Below are 19,783 nucleotides of genomic sequence, written 5' to 3'. Positions count from 1 at the left end.
CAGCGAAAGCTGAGGCTGGGGGCTCCCAGGGCTCAGGTTGAGTTTCCCGAAGCAGCCCAGTGCGTCTCTTAGCAAGACCAGAGGCAAGGGGAAGGTAAATTCCTGAAAAGGAGCCACCTCTGTCTTTCAGGTTAAAATAGCCTTGTCCCAAAGATGTGATAACACGGTGTAGGCAGGTGGGAACCAGAGGACCATGGCAAGCACTGGGTGTGTAAACACAGGAGGAAAACTGTGGTTCTTGAAAACTCGTCAGTGAGGAGACCTGGCCACAGGCCAAGAGGAGGAGAGCTGCTTCCAGGTGAGCCCTGAAACCTATTTGGGGATCAACCGATTTCTCCAGGCCTGTGGGTATCACACTAGTACCTGGGGAGGAGAAGGGCTCTGGTGGGTCACAGTTGTTACTGAGTCCTTGCTAGTGGCTGTGGTTGTGGCAGAATAAGCACTTAGGAAGCTACTGGGCCCATGGCACAAGGTAGGGCAGGTAGTTAACTGGTTTCTGGCATTGGGCACTGTGGGCTGGCACCGTGGGGAGGCCGGGTTCCACTGGAAGCAGAAAGAAACACGAGGTGGGAGAAGAGTACTGATGGCCTCATCTTAATGCTGGGTAATTCTCTTCCTGCAGAAGAGACTTGCGGTGACATCATGTGATGTCTATTTCATGAATGAGGAAGGTGGAGTCATCACAAATCAGCCTTGCAAATAAGCATGGGCTTGTGGCATTTTAAACCAACCTTGGGCCCAAGAGCCAGTGTACTCATCTTTTGGTGCCAAGGCAACAGGTCCAGAGGGACCTGCATTTGGTGCTGATCAATCCCTCTCCCCAAACAGAGGTACATATCTGTGCTTGCTCCAGCAGCGGCAGCCAGGATGGCACATGGCAGGCTAGAGGAGGGAGCAGCAGGGGTGGAGGCTGGATGGAGCAGCCACTGTGCCGTGTGACTTTGTGCCAGCCCTTTCCTATCTCTGGGAAAGTGTCTGTGAGAAGCAGGCTGATCTTGTAGATCTCCTTGGCACCCAGTAGGTCTGCTGCCCGCCATGGGGCCTATGATGCCTGTAAGCTTGGATGGCGGTCGCTAGTCCACGGGGGTCCTGAGCACTCTCTCTACTCCTTCTTCGTAAAACAAGGAGATCGGACTCATTGAGCATCCCTGTCTCTTCTGGCTCCAGTGCCCCAAATGTCTAACTGTGTGAAATGCAGTGTGCTTGTCTCTCTGTGACCCTATTCCTGGTCCTTTCTGAGACTGTTCATATGTTGGGACTGAGAGTTTGTGTTATCTGAAGCTAGCATGCTGTCCACACTGTGGGGAAAGCCCACATGATTTGCTATTGTCCTCCCCTCTAGTGCCCTGTGGTTTTAGAGCCCATGCAGTGTGGTCTGCCATTTGTCTGTCTGTCTCCTGAGGCATTTGCCTGCTTTAATCTTCTGTGGGCTGTGCAAACAGCCCTGAGTGGTGCATGGTGACCACAGGTAGGGGTGTCTGGAGGGCTGTGTTCTATCTCATGCAGACATGTGTAAGAGGAAGGCATGAATAATTAGAAACTTCTTAATGGTAGGGCCAGCACCAGTGATTAATCATAGCAAAATTCTCCTGCCACACACATAGCAAAGAGTCTTTATCACTCGCCCCAATTAGCTGCTGATGTCTCCCACTTTTCCTTGTCCTTGGCTCTTAGAAAGAAAAGTTTCAAGATGATTCGGTCCCAGTCCCTGTCTCTGCAAATGCCGACACAGCAAGATTGGAAGGGCCCCCCGGCAGCCAGTCCGGTCATGTCTCCCACAACCCCTGTGGTCACTGGAGCCACTTCCCAGCCCACGCCAGCACCCTATGCCATGCCTGAGTTCCAGCGGGTCACCATCAGCGGAGATTACTGTGCCGGGGTAAGGCGTCGGTGGGAGTGTTGAATGTGCCTTGCGTGCAGAGGCCAAGGGCCCCATGGGCCACAGGGTTGTGCCCACCTCTGGAGCCTGGTCCTGTCCGTGGGTGTCTGGGAGAAGGTAAAGAGGAGGCACAGGAGGCAAGGAGGGTCCTAGCAGAGGTTGTGGGGTGTGGGTGTGGTGTCTCAGTGGCTGCCTGTTCCCTGTGAGGAGGGCCCCGGGGTGCAGGCTGGCACACTGTGTCTGTGGCTTGTAACTTCCACATGTTCTCTAAGTCTAGAAAGCTGGAATTGGTCCCTGTAGCCCGATGAGAAAGGTGCCAGCTTGGGCCTTTCAGTGTTGCCAAATGTTTAGTAGATTCAAAGTCATGGTACTGAATGGTTTGTGTGAAATTAGTTGTTGCTAAATCATCTCTTCTTACATGTAGGTTCAGTACCCATAAATATAGGCTAGATCCCCTCAGCTGGGAAGAGAGAATCTTGTTTAGAAATTGAGCAAATTGGTTTACACTAAGTGAGTTAATGCAGTCACTGAAAATGTGCTAATTTCACCGGATTGGATGATGCATTTTTTATGCATGCCTACTTCTTGGAGAGAAATATCACTGAGTTAGTGCCAGGGTTAAGTTTGGCTCCAGTGCCCTGGCCCCAGCTCACTACTTACGCCTCAGTTGGCTTCATTAGTCTCTCTTTTTAACAGTAGCTGAGAAAATATGGTGAATCTGAGACAGCAATGCAGCTTATTGCTCTTCCTATAAAATTTCCCCTAGCTTTCAAAAGTTTTTTGGTTATATGTAATGGAGAACACTTGCATATGGTACAAAATTTAAAAGATACAAAAATGGTATCAATTCACCCATTCTCCTCCTCAGAGGCAACCATTAGTTTTGGTTTCTTATGTATTCTCACATATATGGTTTATGTACCTACAATTATTTATGCATACATAGTTTATTTACTTATTTTTATAAAAATCGTAGTTTACAATATACATTATACTGCATCTTGCATTTTCCACTTAACAATACATCTTAAAGATAATGCCATATCAATATGTACATAACTTCTTTGTCCTTTTAAAAAATATGTACATAGTATTCCTTTGTGAGGATGTATCATAGTTTATTTTAATTAAGTTCCCATGGTTGGGAGTTTAGATTGGATTGAGAAAAATGCAGGCCTTGTCTGGAGATTAGCGTCTTGACCATGAGTCTTTGGTGTTCACCCAGCCTCAGGCAGGTGGGCAGAGCATTGGAAAGCAAGAGTCGAGGTGGGCCGACCACCAGCTGAACGGGAGGACATCAGCCCGTACCATGTACTAACATGTACTAGCTTCTTTCTCCTAGTCTCCTGGCTGGCACAGAGTAGTACATGGAGCACCTGAACTGGGCAATTGGTCCTCAGAAAGCTAAGTGTCCATGAGAGGCAGGCTGATCTTGCAGATCTCCTGGCAGCAGTAGGTCTGCTGCCAGCCATGGGTCCTGTGATGCCTGTAAGTTTGGCTGGTGGCCACTAGTCCACAGGGGTCCTGAGCATCCTCTCTGATGTCCTTAGCCATGGCCTGAGCCCCTGTCATGCTGAGTCCATTGGTTGCCCAGAGAAAGTGTTTGGCTTTGTTGTTGGCTGGGACGTATTTTTGTCTAAGATGCCTGTGTCTGCTCACCTATTCCTGCTGCTCTCAGAAGCCATCCACTGGGAGGTATAAAAGGAATTAACATACCCTATGGGGACATTTAGAGGCAGGAAAGGAGAATCTACCACCGTAACAAAAAGCAAGAAGTAGTATTTAGTAAAAGTATAAAAACATGCATAGGAAAAATATATTCAGACTTCTTCCCTCTGAGGATGGGGTAGGGAGGAGGGTAGAGTTTTAGCTGTATCTGTGATGATTTATTTCTTTAAACTTGTGAGGAATTTGAAAGAATTATGCTAAATATTAATATTGTCAGCTCTAGAAGGTAGATTATATTATCTTTGGTGCCTGTGTGTATGTTTAAAATATTGCAAAATTGAAAATGATGATTTTATTAAAGCAGAGGGGAACACTTTCAGGCCCCAGCCCTCCCCACTCTGGGCTATGCCAGCATGTGGTGCTTCCCTCTGCTGCACCCCTTACCCCGCATTATGTCTGTATGGCCACTTGTCTCCCCAAGCATTTTTCTGTGATTCTCATCCTTCCCAAACAGATTAAGATTAATGAGCCCATTGGAAGGTGGGAATTTATCTCATTCATCTTTGAATATGAGGCTGCTCTGGTAAAGCAGAACATCCTTAGACTTTGGGACTCAATCAGGTTAGAGTCTGAAATTTGACTTTGTAGCTTCACAAGTGATTTATCCTCCCTGGGCCTTAGTTTTCCCATTTGCAAAATGGGTTGCAGTAAGGAGCAAAATGAAATCTATGGAAAGGTCTGGCACATAACACATGACAATGGGTCTTGTGGCCTGGATGAGTTGGGTGATTAACAGATTTAATCAGAAGTGTGGGGTTGGCAAAGAAGCAGGCTGAGCATGCAGAATTTGCTTTTGCTTTTTGTTTTGTTTCGACATATGAAGGACACATGAATTTTATCAACTGAAAATGATGGCGCTCATCGCCTTCAGGGGTAGGACTCAGGCTTTGTTCCTTCATGGGCCTGGTGCAAAAACAGACTTTTGGCTTAATTAGCTGAATGTGAAGCCAGCTTCTGGGTGTGCAGGCTGGAGCACTTGTCTCTCTTCCAACGACCCTCACTCCTCCTGTGTCTCCTGTGTTGGGGGTCTCCAAGACCATTCCCAGGTTGGATGATTCACCAGGAGGACTCACAGGACTGTGCATATAGCTGTACTTACAGCTTTCATTTATTACAGTAAAGGATACAGAGCAAATCAGCAAAGGGAGAGATACTTGGAAGATACGAGGTGCAAGCTTCCAAGGTCCTCTCCCGGCGGAGTCATCAGAACATACCGGATACCTTCAGCATCACATTGTGACAGCACATGTGGGAAGTGTTGTTTACCAGGGAAGCTCATTAGAGATTCCGTGCCCAGGGTTTTCACTGAGGCTGGTCACACATCTGCATAGCAGATCTCAAGTTCCAGGCTCCCAGAAGGAAGGCAGGTGTCCAACGTGAACCATATTGTTTGCACAAACAGTTTAGGTGCAGTGAACCACTCTTACTGGTCAGGGAGTGGTGAGAACCCTCCTGAAATCCAGGTTCCCAGATACCAGGCAAGGGCCAGTCTTACAAGCACGTCTTTCCAAGGATGGCAGTCTCAGGCCTGCTGCGTGAACCCTTTCCTGCCTGCCTCCCTTCTGCAGATCACTTTGGAGGACTACGAGCAGGCAGCCAAGAGCCTGGCCAAGGCCCTAATGATCCGGGAGAAGTATGCAAGGCTCGCCTACCACCGCTTCCCGCGGATCACATCCCAGTACCTGGGTCATCCGCGGGCAGATACTGCACCTCCGGAAGAGGGCCTTCCAGGTACAGAGCTCTGGCTGGAGGTTGGGTCCCAAGTGTGGGTGGACGGAGAGCTACTCAGGGCTTTTTGCTGGCTTGATCTATTTCCCCTGATGGTATTTTAAGAGGACAGTGTTCTTGCATTGACTTCTCCCACACTGATGTTTGATGGTTCCCCCAAGGATTGATTGTATGTGTACTGTATGCCTCACCTGTGCAGAGCTGAACTGTTGAAGTTAAGAGAGAGAAGTAAAAGACAGTCCTTGTTCTTGGGAGTCCATCAGGGAGACAGGCAGTCTCATGTGGGATTTTTTTTTTTTTTTTTTTTTGAGATAGGGTCTTGCTCTGTTGCTCAGGCTGGCATGCAGTGGTACAATCACTGTTCACTGCAGCCTTAATCTCCTGGGATCAAGCAATCCTACCACCTCAGCCTCTCGAGTAGCTGGTATCCAAAGGCACACACTACCACACCCACCTAATTAAAAAAATATTATTATGTTTTGTAGAGATGGGGGTCTTACCATGTTGCCCAGGCTGGTCTCAAACTCCTGGACTCAAGTGATCCTCCTGCCCTGGCCTCCCAAAGTGCTGGGATTATAGATGTGAGCCACTGTGCCCGGCCTCATGTGGCATATTTAAAAGAACACAATCACACAGTAAATGCCAAATTGGTGGTAGGGTGGATTGGGGAGGGAGTAGGAACAGAGGGCATGTTCCCTGGGAAGATGATGTAGGCTCTGGTGTCAAACACAGCTGCATTTGTATCTGGCCTCCATCAATTTCTTGGGATTTGGGGAAAGATATTTCTCCAAGCCTCACTTTGTAAAATGTAATCTATAAAATGGAAATGCAAATAATATCTGTCTCCAAGAGCTGTCGTGAGGATTAAACAAGAGAATGCATGTCAAGTACTTAGTTCAGTTCTGGCATCTAGTGAGTGTTCAGTAAGTGGTAGCTGCATTTATGCTGCCGAGTTCAGGGAAGGGGAGATCGGAGAGGTCTGGGTGGTTTCCTCATGAAGCCTCGCCGTGAAGGACCTAACAGCAGCAGGGGCGGTAATGAGGACAATAGGAAACCCCACTCCTGAAAGTTGGTGGTGGGGGGACACATAAGGGCCCTGGTGGTCTCCATCAGTGCCTGGGACCCTGGCTGCCTCTGGGGGTAGCTGGTGGTGCCAAGTTGCCCCAGTCTCTGGCTTCCTTGAATTTCAAGTCCTGTATTTTGAGCATCTGGGGCCTGAGGTAAATTTCAGCCCTTTGGGTCCATTTCCCTATCTGAGGGAAGTAGATCCTACCATCTCGGTTTTGGCAAAGACAGAAATAACCGTCAAATGTGTACTTTACGTGGACAGAGGACCCCCGTGTTCTGGGCATGAGTATGGGGAAGAGGAGCAACTTCCGAGTGTGCAGGCTGTAGCTTTACCTGGAGCTTGAACTGCCTGCATCTCGCAGACCGCTACACGCATTAGGGCCTCCTGAGCTGGCCTGTGACCATACCTGATGGGGCACGTCCCTCTCCACCTCTGCCTGCATCAGCCCCTTTGTGGCTCCTTACATGTGCTCTAGGGATGGCCTGTTCCTTCCAAGCATGGATGGAGGAGGCCCAGGCAGGTCACTCTGCCTTGGCAACTTCCTTTGATGCAGATCTTGAGGTTTGCTCCTGTCTATGCCGGCAGCTGAGCAGCTGATCCTGGATGGTGCCGACTGAGCTGCGTGGAGTTGAAGCCTCCAGCTCTACTGATAGTTAGCATCAATACATTCCTTAGGGACAGAGTTTATCAAGAGTCAGGAAAACTAATTATGAGAATAATAAGAATAATATCCTATAATTCATTATTCGTAGTACATTACTCTTTATGAAGAATTTTCTATACATACTATTGCAACCCTCACAGCAGCCTGTTAAGGCAAGGGGTGTTATCTTCAGATGAGGAGATAGGCTCAGAGAGGTAAAGGAGTTTGCTGAAAGTCTCACAGCAGGGAAATTGCATAGAGGAGTTTTCTGCCTCCTGTTGGCTAATTCTAACCTTAACCCATAGTGGTGGGGAGCAGATGGCTTTATCATTGGCATTCCCCGCTCTGAGGGAGACAAGTTCCCTATCCTTTGCTCCTTTGGGGAGGGAGTAGCTTCTTTAGCCCCTCAGCTGGCCTGGGCCCAGGACAATTATTTCCACTGGGCAGTCCAGGTGCAATCTGTTCTCTTCCTGGGAGAAGACACTGCTGCCCTTCTTAATATTCCTGGGATCTCTGAAGTGCTGAGGAAAATGAAGCCCATTTCAGTTAAATTTTAAAAAATTGTTGAAGTGCTAGCCACGTGCCAGGGACTGTTCTAGACACGTAGCAGTAAACAGCACAAATCAGTCTCTGCCTGCATGGAGTTTCTATTGGAGTGGAGAAGATGTCACATCTGAGATAAAGAAGTGACATGGTTTGACATGGTGGTAAGTGCTGGGAAGGAAGCAGGGAAGAGCACATCAGATGCGGGGCCGGTGTGGGTTTGGATTTTGGGCGCGAAGACCAAGGCAGGCCTCCGTGTCTTTTGAGCCCATGGGGGGCACTTTGCCATCCCTCAATCCTGTTTTGCAGACTTCCACCCTCCTCCACTGCCCCAGGAAGACCCCTACTGTCTGGATGATGCACCCCCCAACCTGGATTACTTGGTCCACATGCAGGGGGGCATTCTCTTTGTGTATGATAACAAGAAGATGCTGGAGCGCCAGGAGCCGCACAGCCTGCCCTACCCCGACCTGGAGACGTACACAGTGGACATGAGCCACATCCTGGCTCTCATCACCGATGGCCCCACGTAAGCCAGCTTCTCTGCAGCTGCCTTTCTTTGCACAGGTGCTGTTCTGTAGGAAGGAGATAAGAAAGGCCTTACCCCTCTGCCCTGGGGTCCTCTGTACTTAAAGCATCCCAGAAAGAGTGCGGTTTCTCCTTTCCTCAGTGCTTTGTGGGTTTCTGCAACAGTTTTCCTTCATAGGCTGGCATAGCCTTAGACTTGGTACTCCCTGTCCCCGCCTCCTTTTCTTTTTGAGACAGCATCTTGCTCTGTTGCCCAGGCTGGGGTGCAGTGGTATGATCTTGGCTCACTGCAGCCTCTGCCTCCCGGGTTGAAGTGATTCTCTCGCCTCAGCCTCCCGAGTAGCTGGGACTACAGGCATGTGCCACCATGGCTAATTTTTATATTTTTAGTAGAGACAGGAGTTTCGCCATGTTGCCTAGGCTGGTCTCAAACTCCAGAGCTCAGGTAATATACCCAACTCAGCCTCCCAAAGTGCTGGGATTACGGGTGTAAGCCACCATGCCCGGCCTCCTTGTCCCTTCTGCATGCATAATGTGGAGCCTCTGCTTGCTGGTGGCCACCCGGGTGCCTCTGAATGGCTGTCATTCCTCTCCCCAGGCAGGACAGCAGTCTTGTAGAGAGTTACCAGCCCAGAGCATAACTGTATTTGGTGAGGAGTGATGAAAACATTGCTTCAGGCCTTGGATTTTCTGGGTTTCTGGAGAGGAGCCTGCAGCGAGCCTGGGGAACTTTGCTCATGGGCATGATGCCCCATGATGCTTGTGGGCTTGGCTCCAGCTAACCTGGTGGGCAGCCATCTTTCTGAATTTGGCCCCCTCACTTCTTGGTGGGCACTTAGGCTGATCAGTAATGCCCGGACCCTGTGAGCCTCAGAGTGGCTGTGCTGGGAGTGGGAGTCTGGGTGAGGGGAGGTGCTGGTCACTCCTGAGGACCTTCTCTCTGGTTTTCTGGGAATCCTGTGATGCCAGTCTCCAAAGTGGCATAGTGAGCCCAAGGTTGATGGGCAGCATGACTCTTAGTCCTCCCTGATCTGAGGGCAGAACTCAGGCATGGGAAGGGCAGGGGCGGTTCCTCAGAGGCTGTCCTCAGCCAGGTGTGCAGGCAGTGGCTGTCCCATCTGGGAGGTTGTGAGGATCCTGCCTGGGGAGAGAGACTGAGTGAGGCGGCGTTTAAACTCCCTTCCGACTCTGAGGCTGTCCTGTGCTCTGTCCACTCTGGGGCTTGTCTGGGCAGATGGATGACTGTGCTGTTGCAGCGCTGACAGATGCTCTTATGGAAGTCTAGGTGATTAGATGCCAAGGAAGCTGCTGTTTGTTCTGGTGGCACAAGGAAGCAGGGTAGCATGAATTGTGGTCAAAGGTTCTGTGTGGCTGTGGATGCAGGTGTGTGGCTAGGCACCTGGGCTGGGTGTGGGCTGGTGGTTGGCCACAGCAGTGAGCATCCCCATCCCCAGTGGCCTTTACTGGCTGATAAATCATAAAAACCCCTTCTCTGAGTTGGTGGGAATCTGGGGGCATCAGTCCTTACAGAGATTTCTGTCTTGGTAACAAATATCCCTACAGTCCCAACCTGCCCATGATGCAAAACATCCTCCTCTTGTCGTGAAGCCTCAGAGTTGAGAGGTCCTTGGGCCATGGCCATTAGGTCGGGGGGCTGGTTCCTCTGCAACCCAAGGTGGGCAGGTCATGCCTTGGAGTTTGACTGTGTTATCAGTCCTCCGGGCAACAAATTCCTTCTTCAAGGAATGACAAGTGGCTGAGGATAGAAAAGAGGAAGGAAAGGAGGGGATGAAGGAGGGAGACCTCCACTGAGTGTCCACTGTGCTTGGAGCCAGGCCCTTTCCCAGGCGTAAACCAGTTTAACCCTTACTTCAGCCTTGGGTGTTATTTACTTATGGGAAATGGAGGCTTGCGGTTAATTCCCTAAACACGTAAACTAGAAGTCAAAACACCTGTATGAGGTCCCAGAGCTGGCCTGCTATTGCCCCATCTCCTGACTCTCCACTGACTTTATAGAGTCTGTGGTGTGACTCAACAGTTCAGCAGGGTCTGCAGAAAGCCGGAACCTCCTCATTCTACCCTGCTCCATCCTGACCCTTCCAGCCAGGGTTGGCCCCTGCAGATGCTGGGGGCCTCCAAACTGGAGAGCTCGATGTGACTTCTGCTCAACTATGGTCTCTCCCCATCTCCAACTTGCAGGAAAACCTATTGTCACCGACGACTGAACTTTCTGGAATCCAAGTTCAGCCTTCATGAGATGTTAAACGAAATGTCTGAGTTCAAAGAGTTGAAGAGTAACCCCCACCGGGACTTCTATAACGTGAGAAAGGTGCGTTAGGGGCCAGTGTTCACAGCTGCCCCTCCCGGTCCCCCTCCCAGCCCATGGGATGCCCTGAGCCAGTCTGAGGTTTGTCCCCTGTGAGAATGTCAGGGCTCCTGGCTAAGGGCCGCCTTTGTGGCCAGAGGGGTATGAAGCATACATGCAGAAGGAAGATGGGTGAGCTATGTTTGTGTCAGGCTGGGTCTCAGACAGCACTTGAATCACTCTAGGTGGAAACCTTTGTCCTCATTGTATATCTGTTGGGATGTGCCCTCTTCCTTGGAAAATAGGGCACAGCCTATTAATTGGTCATAAAAGTTGAGCACAGCCTACTTTTAAGGTAGGGGATGTATGAGAGTCATCAAGGAAAGACACAGCTGTAAAGATCTCTTTGGTCCCCTCCTTGTGTCCATGTGTTCTCATTGTTCAGCTCCCTTATGAGTGAGAACATGCGGTGTTTGGTTTCTCTGTTCCTGTGTTAGTTTGCTGAGGATGATGGCTTCCAGCTGGGCTTAATACCTAGGTGATGGGTTGATAGGTGCAACAAACTACCATGGCACACATTTACCTATGTAACAAACTGGCACGTTCTGCACATGTATCCTGGAACTTAAAGTAAAATAAATAAGTTAATAAAATAAAATTTAAATTCCCTGAAAAAAAATCTCTCTGGAGTTGGGAGTTTGTGGTTTTGCATCCTTCAGGATCATGTGGATTTAAAGAAAAGTCTCCGATATGCTCAGATCTCTGCCTCTCTTCTCCCACCGAGGGGATGACAGCCTTGCCTGGGGCTCCTGGCAGTCTTCGCCTGCAGGGGCTGCAGCTGCGGTAGGAGTGAAGGTTAAATGATCGTGACTCCAGCCTTTCTATTCTCTTCTGCTGAAGCGCTGTGCAGTGAGGCACAGGGTCAGTGCTAGGCAAGGGGCGTTTGATGGTGAGCAAGAGTCACTTCCTGTCAGCCAGGTGGTTTGAGGGAGAGGCCAGAACTAAGCTGGCTTAGAGTGAGTAGGAGCTTGCCAGGCAGAGGGTGTGGTAGGGGAATGGAAGTGGTGGCATTCCAGGTAGAGGCACGTGATGTGCAAATGTCAGGAGGGAGGGATGATATGAGAGAGTCAAAACAGTGCGTTGACGTAACTGCAAGCAGTGCAGTGTGGCTGGAGCGCAGTCATCGGGAGCAGGGAGCAGTGGGTTGTGGGGAGAGTAAGGCTGCAGATATGTGGGGAGGTCCTGGATCATGCGGGGGCTACGGGTTTCCCACAGAAGGCAGGGAGGTGGGCTGGGGTGTGTGGTGAGCTGGGAGAGAAGCTCCTTGGGGAAGAGTGGGGATCAGGCTTTGCTTGGAGGAGGGATGGCCAAAGCTGAATGGAGTCACAGTGGGGTTGTCATCTCCACAGGAGCTCTGTCCCAGCTGGGACCTCCTGGGGACTTCCTCTTTTTGGGGTCAGCTTTGATAAGGGAAGGTAGGCCAGGGGAGGATGTGGCTCCTCTGGGAAAGCCCAGCTCTAGGCTCCCTGACCTCCTGACTGGGAGCACTCAGCAATGCAGATGGAAGACCATATCTGGAGGCCCTAAGCCCACTTCTGTTACACGTCAGGGGGTCCAACACAGACTCCCACTTGGATGGGATCAAGAGGTTTAAGAAGTGTTTGGCTTCAGCTCATGTGCCCTGAGAGGCTTGCGGAAGTGTCTTGGCGATTTCCAGGCAGAAGTGAAAGGTGTTTTAGACACCACTTACGTGGGCACCCTGGCATTTTTACCTTCAAGCACCATTTGTTCCTTCTCTGTGAGCCTTAGGTGTTCAGACAGGTGGATGTCTCTATCACTATGTGAATGCCTCTCAGCCCTGCCCAAAGAACTTCACATGCCTAGCACGTGCCCAGGCCCATGTCCAAAGAAACGCCTCTCCCAGCCCGTTGCAGTCCTGTCCCGCGCATACGTGAATGCCCTGGGCTTACCTGCTTCCTGCTGCCTGGGGCCAAGGTGTCCTTACTGACTGTGCTGGCACTGACACTGTTTGCTTCTAAGGTGGGGCCCCCGTGGGTGTTCCTGGGTCTACCAACTGCTCTCTGGTCCCAACATGAGAACGAGTCCTGGCGTGGGGCTAGGGTAACAAATCAGAGCCTATCCCCAGGGTTCTCCTGCAGTCTTGGGGTTAATGTTTTCTCTGGACAGAGATGACCTTGATACCTATGACACAGTGGCCTGTTCTTAGGCACATTGTCAGTCCATAAACATGGGTGCAGGGCTGCTATGAGCCAGGCCTGTGCCCGCCCCTGGGTGCTGCCTACTTGATAGCACTCTCTTTTTTTGGTTTTTTTTTGAGATGAAGTTTTGCTCTTGTCGCTGGAGTGCAGTGGTGCAATCTCGGCTCACTGCAACCTCCGCCTCCTGGGTTCAAGCGATTCTCCTGCCTCAGCCTCCCAAGTAGCTGGGATTATAGGTGCCTGGCACCACGCCTGGCTAATTTTTGTATTTTTAGTAGAAATGGGGTTTTGCCATATTGCCCAGGCTGGTCCCGAACTCCTAGCCTCAGGTGATCTGCCTGCCTTGGCCTCCCAAAGTGCTGAGATTACAGGCATGAGCCACCACACTTGGCCTTGATAGCACTCTCATAGCCTCTACTATGGGGAGGAGAGCTGCTTTCTAAAATCCAGAATGGGCTGGATGGTGGCCTCCATCTGTCTAAAGTGCTGTTGGTGTCCCGGGGGCAGAACAGGGCTGTGGTCTGAGGCAGGAGCTGTGACGTGGCCATGGATCTGTGTGGGTGGTGTCTGTGGAGGGACCCGTCACATTGCAGCAGGTGAAGGGCTGAGATACCCCGAGGCCCAGCCAGCAGGACTGTGTGACCGAGACACTTGTTTTCTATGCAGAAGCAAGATAGAAGGGCTGAGTGTGTTTGCTGCTTGGGAATTGGGTAGAAATAGGTGAGGTCTACTGTGGTTTAAGTGTCATATTAAGAATAGCAAATAGGTTTTATCTTCTGTACTAAACCTGACCAATTAGGGGTAGTTACCAGAGGCCACTCCTAAAGCTTAGTGAAAAGAGTGCTGTCCTCGATTATCAATGCCTGCCATGGGTATGGAAATGGTCAGTGTTGGCTTAGGTCCCAGGTTTGGAAACTCTGCTCTTTGTTTACATCTGAATCTTAGGTGAACATGGGGAATGCACTTAGATCCTCTGGTGAATTGAAAACACTGACCTCCAATGACCTTCAATTATTTTGTTCCTAAAATAATCACCCTTGAGATTCTGAAGTTTGGATGGGGTGCTTCCTGGATTGTCCAGTTGTTTTCCTCATTTATCTTGTGACTCACGGGGGTAAGGATAGGTTGACCCCCCTGTGGTGTGTCATTGGTAAGCTAGAGAACAGGATCAGAAAGCCCAGAATCCGCTGAGTCATGCTGAGTTCGTTGCACCAAGCTGTGTCCAGCTGAGCTGAGCCAGGCTGACCTTCTCTTGTGCATCCCACGTGAGCCCAGCCTCATCTCTGAGGAGCCTGGATTTTGGGGATGTTTTAGTTTTCTGCTTTGTTTTGTTTCCCCAATGTCCAGTGGTCTGTCTTTCTGGTAAGAATGGCAAGATTAATGGCAGGAAGGACCCTGATGAGTGAGAGCTGTGGCTAATGACATGGGCTGGCTGGCATAATGCTCACAGAGGTCCAGTGGATCAAATATCTGGTTTGGCATGACTTGGAGATGCTCAGCCAGCCATGGACAGCATTCCCTGCCCTGAGGTCAGCCGCCTCCTCACCCCAGCCCAGGCTGAGCGCCCAGTCGGCCGCAACAGTAGCTCCAGAGTGTGGTCTAATGGCTGTCAGCAGCCTGGCCTGTGAGGCTGCTGTCATCCTCCCCGGGAGCTCCCGTAGGTCCCTTGGGCTCAGGGAGGGGGAGCCAGTTTGCCCACAGTGACTTCAGGCCATCCCTCAGCTTAGCTGGGGCTTCATTTCTCAGGGCTTATGGCTGTCCTGTGAGTGAAGCACAGTGAAAAGGGCGAGTGGGGATGAGGGATGGGGAGATGGGTAGGATCCAGGTAATATTAGCAGAACCCTCATCCTAAGATTAATGAAGAGGGTTCAGTAACAGAAACAAATTACATTTAAAAAATCCCTTCTAGCTTCTGTGTATGGAGAATGAATTGAACCAGAGCACAAGAAAAAGGAACAAGACCAGTTAGGAGGTCACTGTGAATTCAGGCCTGAGAACATGCAGGCTTGAACTCCTGTAGTGGCAGTGGGGTTGGAGAATATTGTATGGATTTGACATCCATTTGGAAGGCAGAATTGATGAGACTCACTGAGGGAAGGGAGTAGTAGGAAAGCCAAGGATGACTCCCAGTTTTTCAGCGTGACCAACTGGATTCAGGACACTCCATTTCCTAGGATTCCAGAATCTGGGAGATAATCATCAGGCTTGGGCTGGGGTCAGAGATGAAGAGTCCGCTTTTGGATATATTAAGTTTGAACTGCCTTTGGGTTATCCAGATAGAGGTGTCAAGTAGGCAGTAGTATGTACAGTTCTGGAGCTTTTGGCTGGTGACATAAATTTGGGAATTGGTATAAGTAAAATAATTAAATACACAGAAATGGAACAGATCACCTTTGGAGAGAGTTTATAGTGAGAGGACAAGAGAGCCCAGGACCAGGCATCAAGAAATTCCATTATTAAGAGGTCTGGTAGTGAGGATGAGCTGACTAAGGAGGCTGAAAAGGAGAGGACAGAGATGCAAGGGGTCAGTCTGGTATCACAGGACTTCGCACGATATAGAGGACATATTTCGAGATCTTGCTGGGCTCCTTCTGCAAAGGTGCCTTCTGCAAAAAACTGCCTTTCCCAGCAATGTGGGGAGAAGTCTAAGCTGACTGTTCATTTCTGCTTTTTAGGATTTGCTCTAAGATCTTTGGCCTTGGGCCCCATGGCTTGAGTCCATATGTTGGCTTAGGGTCACTAGAGCAGCTTCCAGTAGAGTGGCTTCTTCTTGGGACTTGGATGCCCTGGAGTTTGGGTGAGGTGTGACTAGTCAAGGAAGGGTATGTTTCGGGGGTTGGCCTCTAGTGTCTGTTCTCATTCATTCCCACTTGGAGGTTTGCTTTGGGAATGCTCTGAGGGTTCTGAGAGGGATCAATGGGAAGAGTGGGATTTGATGGGCCCTCAAAGTTATCACTGAAACCATGAGAACCTGTCACACCTCTTAATTTGTTCATTCATTCATCCATTGGTTCGACTTTGTACTAGGCTCTCGGGTAGGTGCTGAAGACTTAGAGGCATCAAACATGGCCTTTGTCCTTGAGGAGCTCCCAGTCTAGTGAAAGAGTAGACACCCAGACATGAGAGTGATCAGGAGGGTCTGCACAGCAATGGGATGCCTGTGCCAGGTTTTGAGGTTGGGCGAGCGAAAGAACATTCAGTTGTGTTTGGAGGAACAAGGTTGGCTCCCAAATGGAGGAGGTTGTGGGAAATTTCTAGGTGGATGAGATGGTGGAGAGAAAGTAGGGCATTCCAGACTGAAGAAACACATGGGCAAAGTGACACAGTGTGCTGTACCTCGGTGTCTTGTGTGCCCATAAGTGGTTTGTCACGGCTGTAGCACAGAATGGGGCAGTGGCAAGGCGAGAGTTAAGGCTTGAAATAAGCCTTGAATCCCAGGCCAAGGCACTTGGACTGTATTGTGAGGCTGATGGGCCCACTGGTCGTTTGTTGACTGGGGAATGGCCTGATCCAATCTGCATTTTAAAAAGATTTCCTGGTGCTGTAAGGAGGTGGAATGGGCAGCAAGGCTGAAAGGGAGGGATGCCGGTTTCGAAGTCTGAGGAGAGATGCGGAGTGGGATCCAGGCATTGGTGGGGCCGCCCCGATGGCCCATGAGGTGCTGGGGTTCTGTGCACATTAAGGGTTGGATGTCTTAACTCTTGTTGCTAGGGGAGGTGGCCTGACTCAGGGCCTGGTGGGTGCTGTGTTCCAGGTGGACACGCACATCCATGCAGCTGCCTGCATGAACCAAAAACATCTGCTGCGCTTCATCAAGCACACGTACCAGACGGAGCCTGACAGGACTGTGGTGGAGAAGCGGGGCCAGAAGATCACCCTGCGGCAGGTGTTTGACAGCCTGCACATGGACCCCTACGACCTCACTGTGGACTCGCTGGATGTCCACGCGGTGAGTGAGCTTCCGCTCCAGTGCCGCCAGCAGACAGCAGCCCTGGCTGGGGACTCAGCCCCCTGGAAAGCCACCGTGACTGTGCTTGCGGGGAGGCGCTATGGAAGCAACTCTTTCTCTTCTATCTGACTAAGAGATCATGTGGCCTCAGAGAATAACAGGTCTGGGGCAGCCATAGGACAGGGAAAGAGGGTGTGTGGCTTGGGGCCCGACAGGTCTAAGCACTAATCCCACTCCTGCCACTTAGGAGTTTTGTGCCCTTAGGCAACTCACAGAAGCTTTTATTTCCTTGCCTATAAAATGGTGACAGCCATGTGCCTTATTCACTTAAAAAAAAATATTGAAACACTAAATGATAGTGTAACTGCTATGGAAAACAGTATGGTAGTTCCTAAGAAAGTTATGTATAGAATTACCTATGCCTCAGCAATTCACTTCTAGGTATATACCCAAAAGAACTGAAAGCAGGAACTTGAAGAACAGATACTCACATACCAATATTCATAGCAGTATTATTCATAGCAGCCAACAGATAGAAACAGCCCGTGTTCATCAACAGATGAATGGGTAAGCAAAATGTGGTATATCCATACCATGGAATATCGTTCAGCCATAAGAAGGAGTAAAGTACTGATACATGCAACAACCATCAATGAACTTTTCAAAAGATTACACTAAATCGAAGCCAGACTCAAAAGGACAAATATCACATGATTCCACTGATATAAGGTACCTAGAATAGGCAAATTCATAGAAATAGAAAGGAGAATAGAAGTTACCAGGGGCAGGCGAGAGGAAGGCATGGGGAGTTAGTTTAGTGGGTATAGACTTTGGGATGATAAAAAAGTTCTGGAAATGGTTAGTGGTGATGGTTGCACACCAGTGTCAATGTACTTAAAGCCACTGGAACTGTACAGTTAAAAATGGTTGAAATGGTAAGTGTTGTGTTGTGCATGCTTTATTAGAACAAAAAAAACCTTTGTTAAACAGAACATTGAATGATATAATATGGAGAAAGTGCTTTACAAAATGTGAGCAGTGATAGGGAATGCTCTATTATTCAGTGGTCCAGCCTCTCTGCTCACTAAGCCAGCCGTGTCCCAAGCTGAGCTGTGGTGACTTGCAGATGGGGCCCCTGCTGTTCCTTCACAGGGGGCCTTGCCAAAGGATCCCAAGCTGACCGAGTAAGGATCCATGGTCCTGGTTCCCAGGAGTTTCTAAGGTTTCATGCAAGAATTGACATAGAAGATGTCTTTCGGTGTGGCCATACAGAAGGCCGTCTCGTAAAGGTCTAGAGAGGGGAATGTGCGTGGTGGCTGCAGAATGATGCGCCGATTGGTGTGGTCTCCTCCCGCAGGGCCGGCAGACATTCCACCGCTTCGACAAGTTCAACTCCAAATACAACCCTGTGGGGGCCAGTGAGCTGCGTGACCTGTATTTGAAAACTGAAAACTATCTGGGAGGAGAGTACTTTGCTCGGATGGTCAAGGTGAGTGAACCCTCAGTCTCTCTAAGGCCTCTCAGGTGCCTGCCAACATCTGCCTTCAGAGAGTGGGGGCCCTGTGTGCCCCTGGCTCCTTTCCCTCCCTTTGTTCACCATCAGCTCAGGGAAGGGTGAGGTGCCCAGGTGCCCAGTGCTGTGGCCTTCAGAGAGTGGGGGCCCTGTGTGCCCCTGGCTCCTTTCCCTCCCTTTGTTCACCATCAGCTCAGGGAAGGGTGAGGTGCCCAGGTGCCCAGTGCTGTGGCCTTCAGAGGGTGGGGGCCCTGTGTGCCCCTGGCCCCTTCCCCTCCCTCTGTCCACCATCAACTCAGGCAAGGGTGAGGTGCCCAGGTGCCCAGTGCTGTGGCATGTGCCAACTGCAGGGAAGAGGAGGGAAGGGTATCCACCTTGGACGAGCTCACAGCACCTGGCCTGGCTTTCCTGTCTCTGCAGCATGAACCCGGCTGGGTGCAGATGAGCTCCGTGTGGAGACGCTTCTGCTGTGGCCTGGTTCTGCAGACCCAAGGCCTTCCTCCCCAGAGGGAGCTTCTGCTAAAGTGGAACAAGAGCTTACAGGAGCAGGCAGCCCTGGGGATTTAGATCAGTGCTTCCAGAGTGGGAACAAGGTGGCTGGGGGAGCCACAGGACCCTGCTGGTGATGGAGAGTGAGGGTCTCCTATGTAGCTGGGATGCACTGGGGCTGACCCAAGCTCTTCTTACGCCAGGAGGTTGCCCGGGAGCTGGAGGAGAGCAAGTACCAGTACTCAGAGCCACGGCTCTCCATCTACGGCCGCAGTCCTGAGGAGTGGCCCAACCTGGCCCGCTGGTTCATCCAGCACAAGGTCTACTCTCCCAACATGCGCTGGATCATCCAGGTGCCCCGGATCTAGTAAGTCAGGTGGCCCCGCTGTCTGCCCTGTGCCCTACGGAGGTGACAGTCTGTCCCTCGTGGGCTGCTGAATCTGCACTCCTGAGAGGTAGGGCCTGTTCTGGTGCCAGCTTAGGCTTGTCCTTTCCAGGGATTTTTTCTATGGAAGGAGTGATAAGCAAAGATGTCTGCATGATACTAGAACTCTTTTTTTTTTTTTTTTTTTTGAAACAGCGTCTCACTCTGTCACCCAGGCTCTGAGTGTAGTGGTGTGATCTTGGCTCACTGCAACCTCCACCTCCCTGGTTCAAGCAATTCTTTGCCTCAGCCTCCCAAGTAGCAGGGATTACAGACACCCGCCACCGCGTCTGGCTAATTTTTGTATTTTTAGTAGAGATGGGGTTTCACCATCTTGGCCAGGCTGGTCTTGAACTCCTGATCTCGTGATCCACCTGCTTCAGCTTCCCAAAATGCTGGGATTACAGGTGTGAGCCACCGCGTCCGGCCGACACTAGGACTCTTGATCTTTGAAAAATATAGCAGTGCAAAAGCCTTGGGGGAACAACCATCCTCACCTTCTTCTCATTGTGGGTTGAGGATGGATTGTCCTTCTGGTGAGACCCGGAGTATGGGGAGAGCTGGTAGTGGTCTACATTGCTGGCCCTCTCCCTGGATGTCACTCAGATGACTGCTGTCCTCTCCAGGTGGCTGGCCAGGGTGGAGCCCATGGCTCCAGGATGGACTGGGGTATGTGGTTTAGGGAAACAGCTGAGTAACAGAATGTTTGGGTCACTGGGAGTTTGAGGACTCATATCTCAGCCTGTTGGTCAGCCAGAATGCCAAC

At 50.5% G+C, this 19,783-nt stretch overlaps 1 protein-coding gene across 9 annotated transcripts in view; it reads left to right on the top strand.

The window, feature by feature from the left end:
- LOC105488771 (adenosine monophosphate deaminase 3) overlaps positions 1–19,783 on the top strand; it is a 57,765-nt gene that overhangs the window by 25,726 nt on the left and 12,256 nt on the right. For 7 of the 9 annotated variants that reach the window (XM_011753181.3, XM_011753177.3, XM_011753179.3 and 4 more), the window contains exons 3-9: positions 1,675–1,879; positions 5,176–5,338; positions 7,900–8,119; positions 10,318–10,447; positions 16,397–16,591; positions 17,949–18,080; positions 18,797–18,960. In XM_011753181.3, the coding sequence (XP_011751483.2) occupies positions 1,675–1,879; positions 5,176–5,338; positions 7,900–8,119; positions 10,318–10,447; positions 16,397–16,591; positions 17,949–18,080; positions 18,797–18,960 (1,209 nt within the window). Of the gene's footprint in view, positions 1–130; positions 299–1,674; positions 1,880–5,175; positions 5,339–7,899; positions 8,120–10,317; positions 10,448–16,396; positions 16,592–17,948; positions 18,081–18,796; positions 18,961–19,783 lie in introns of all 9 variants that reach the window. The other 2 variants (XM_011753184.3, XM_011753185.2) reach the window with 2 other exon arrangements.

The sequence above is a fragment of the Macaca nemestrina genome, chromosome 12 (genome assembly GCF_043159975.1).
Source record: "Macaca nemestrina isolate mMacNem1 chromosome 12, mMacNem.hap1, whole genome shotgun sequence".
Classification (NCBI taxonomy): Eukaryota; Metazoa; Chordata; class Mammalia; order Primates; family Cercopithecidae; genus Macaca; species Macaca nemestrina.
This window is presented reverse-complemented; position numbering and strand designations above follow the sequence as displayed.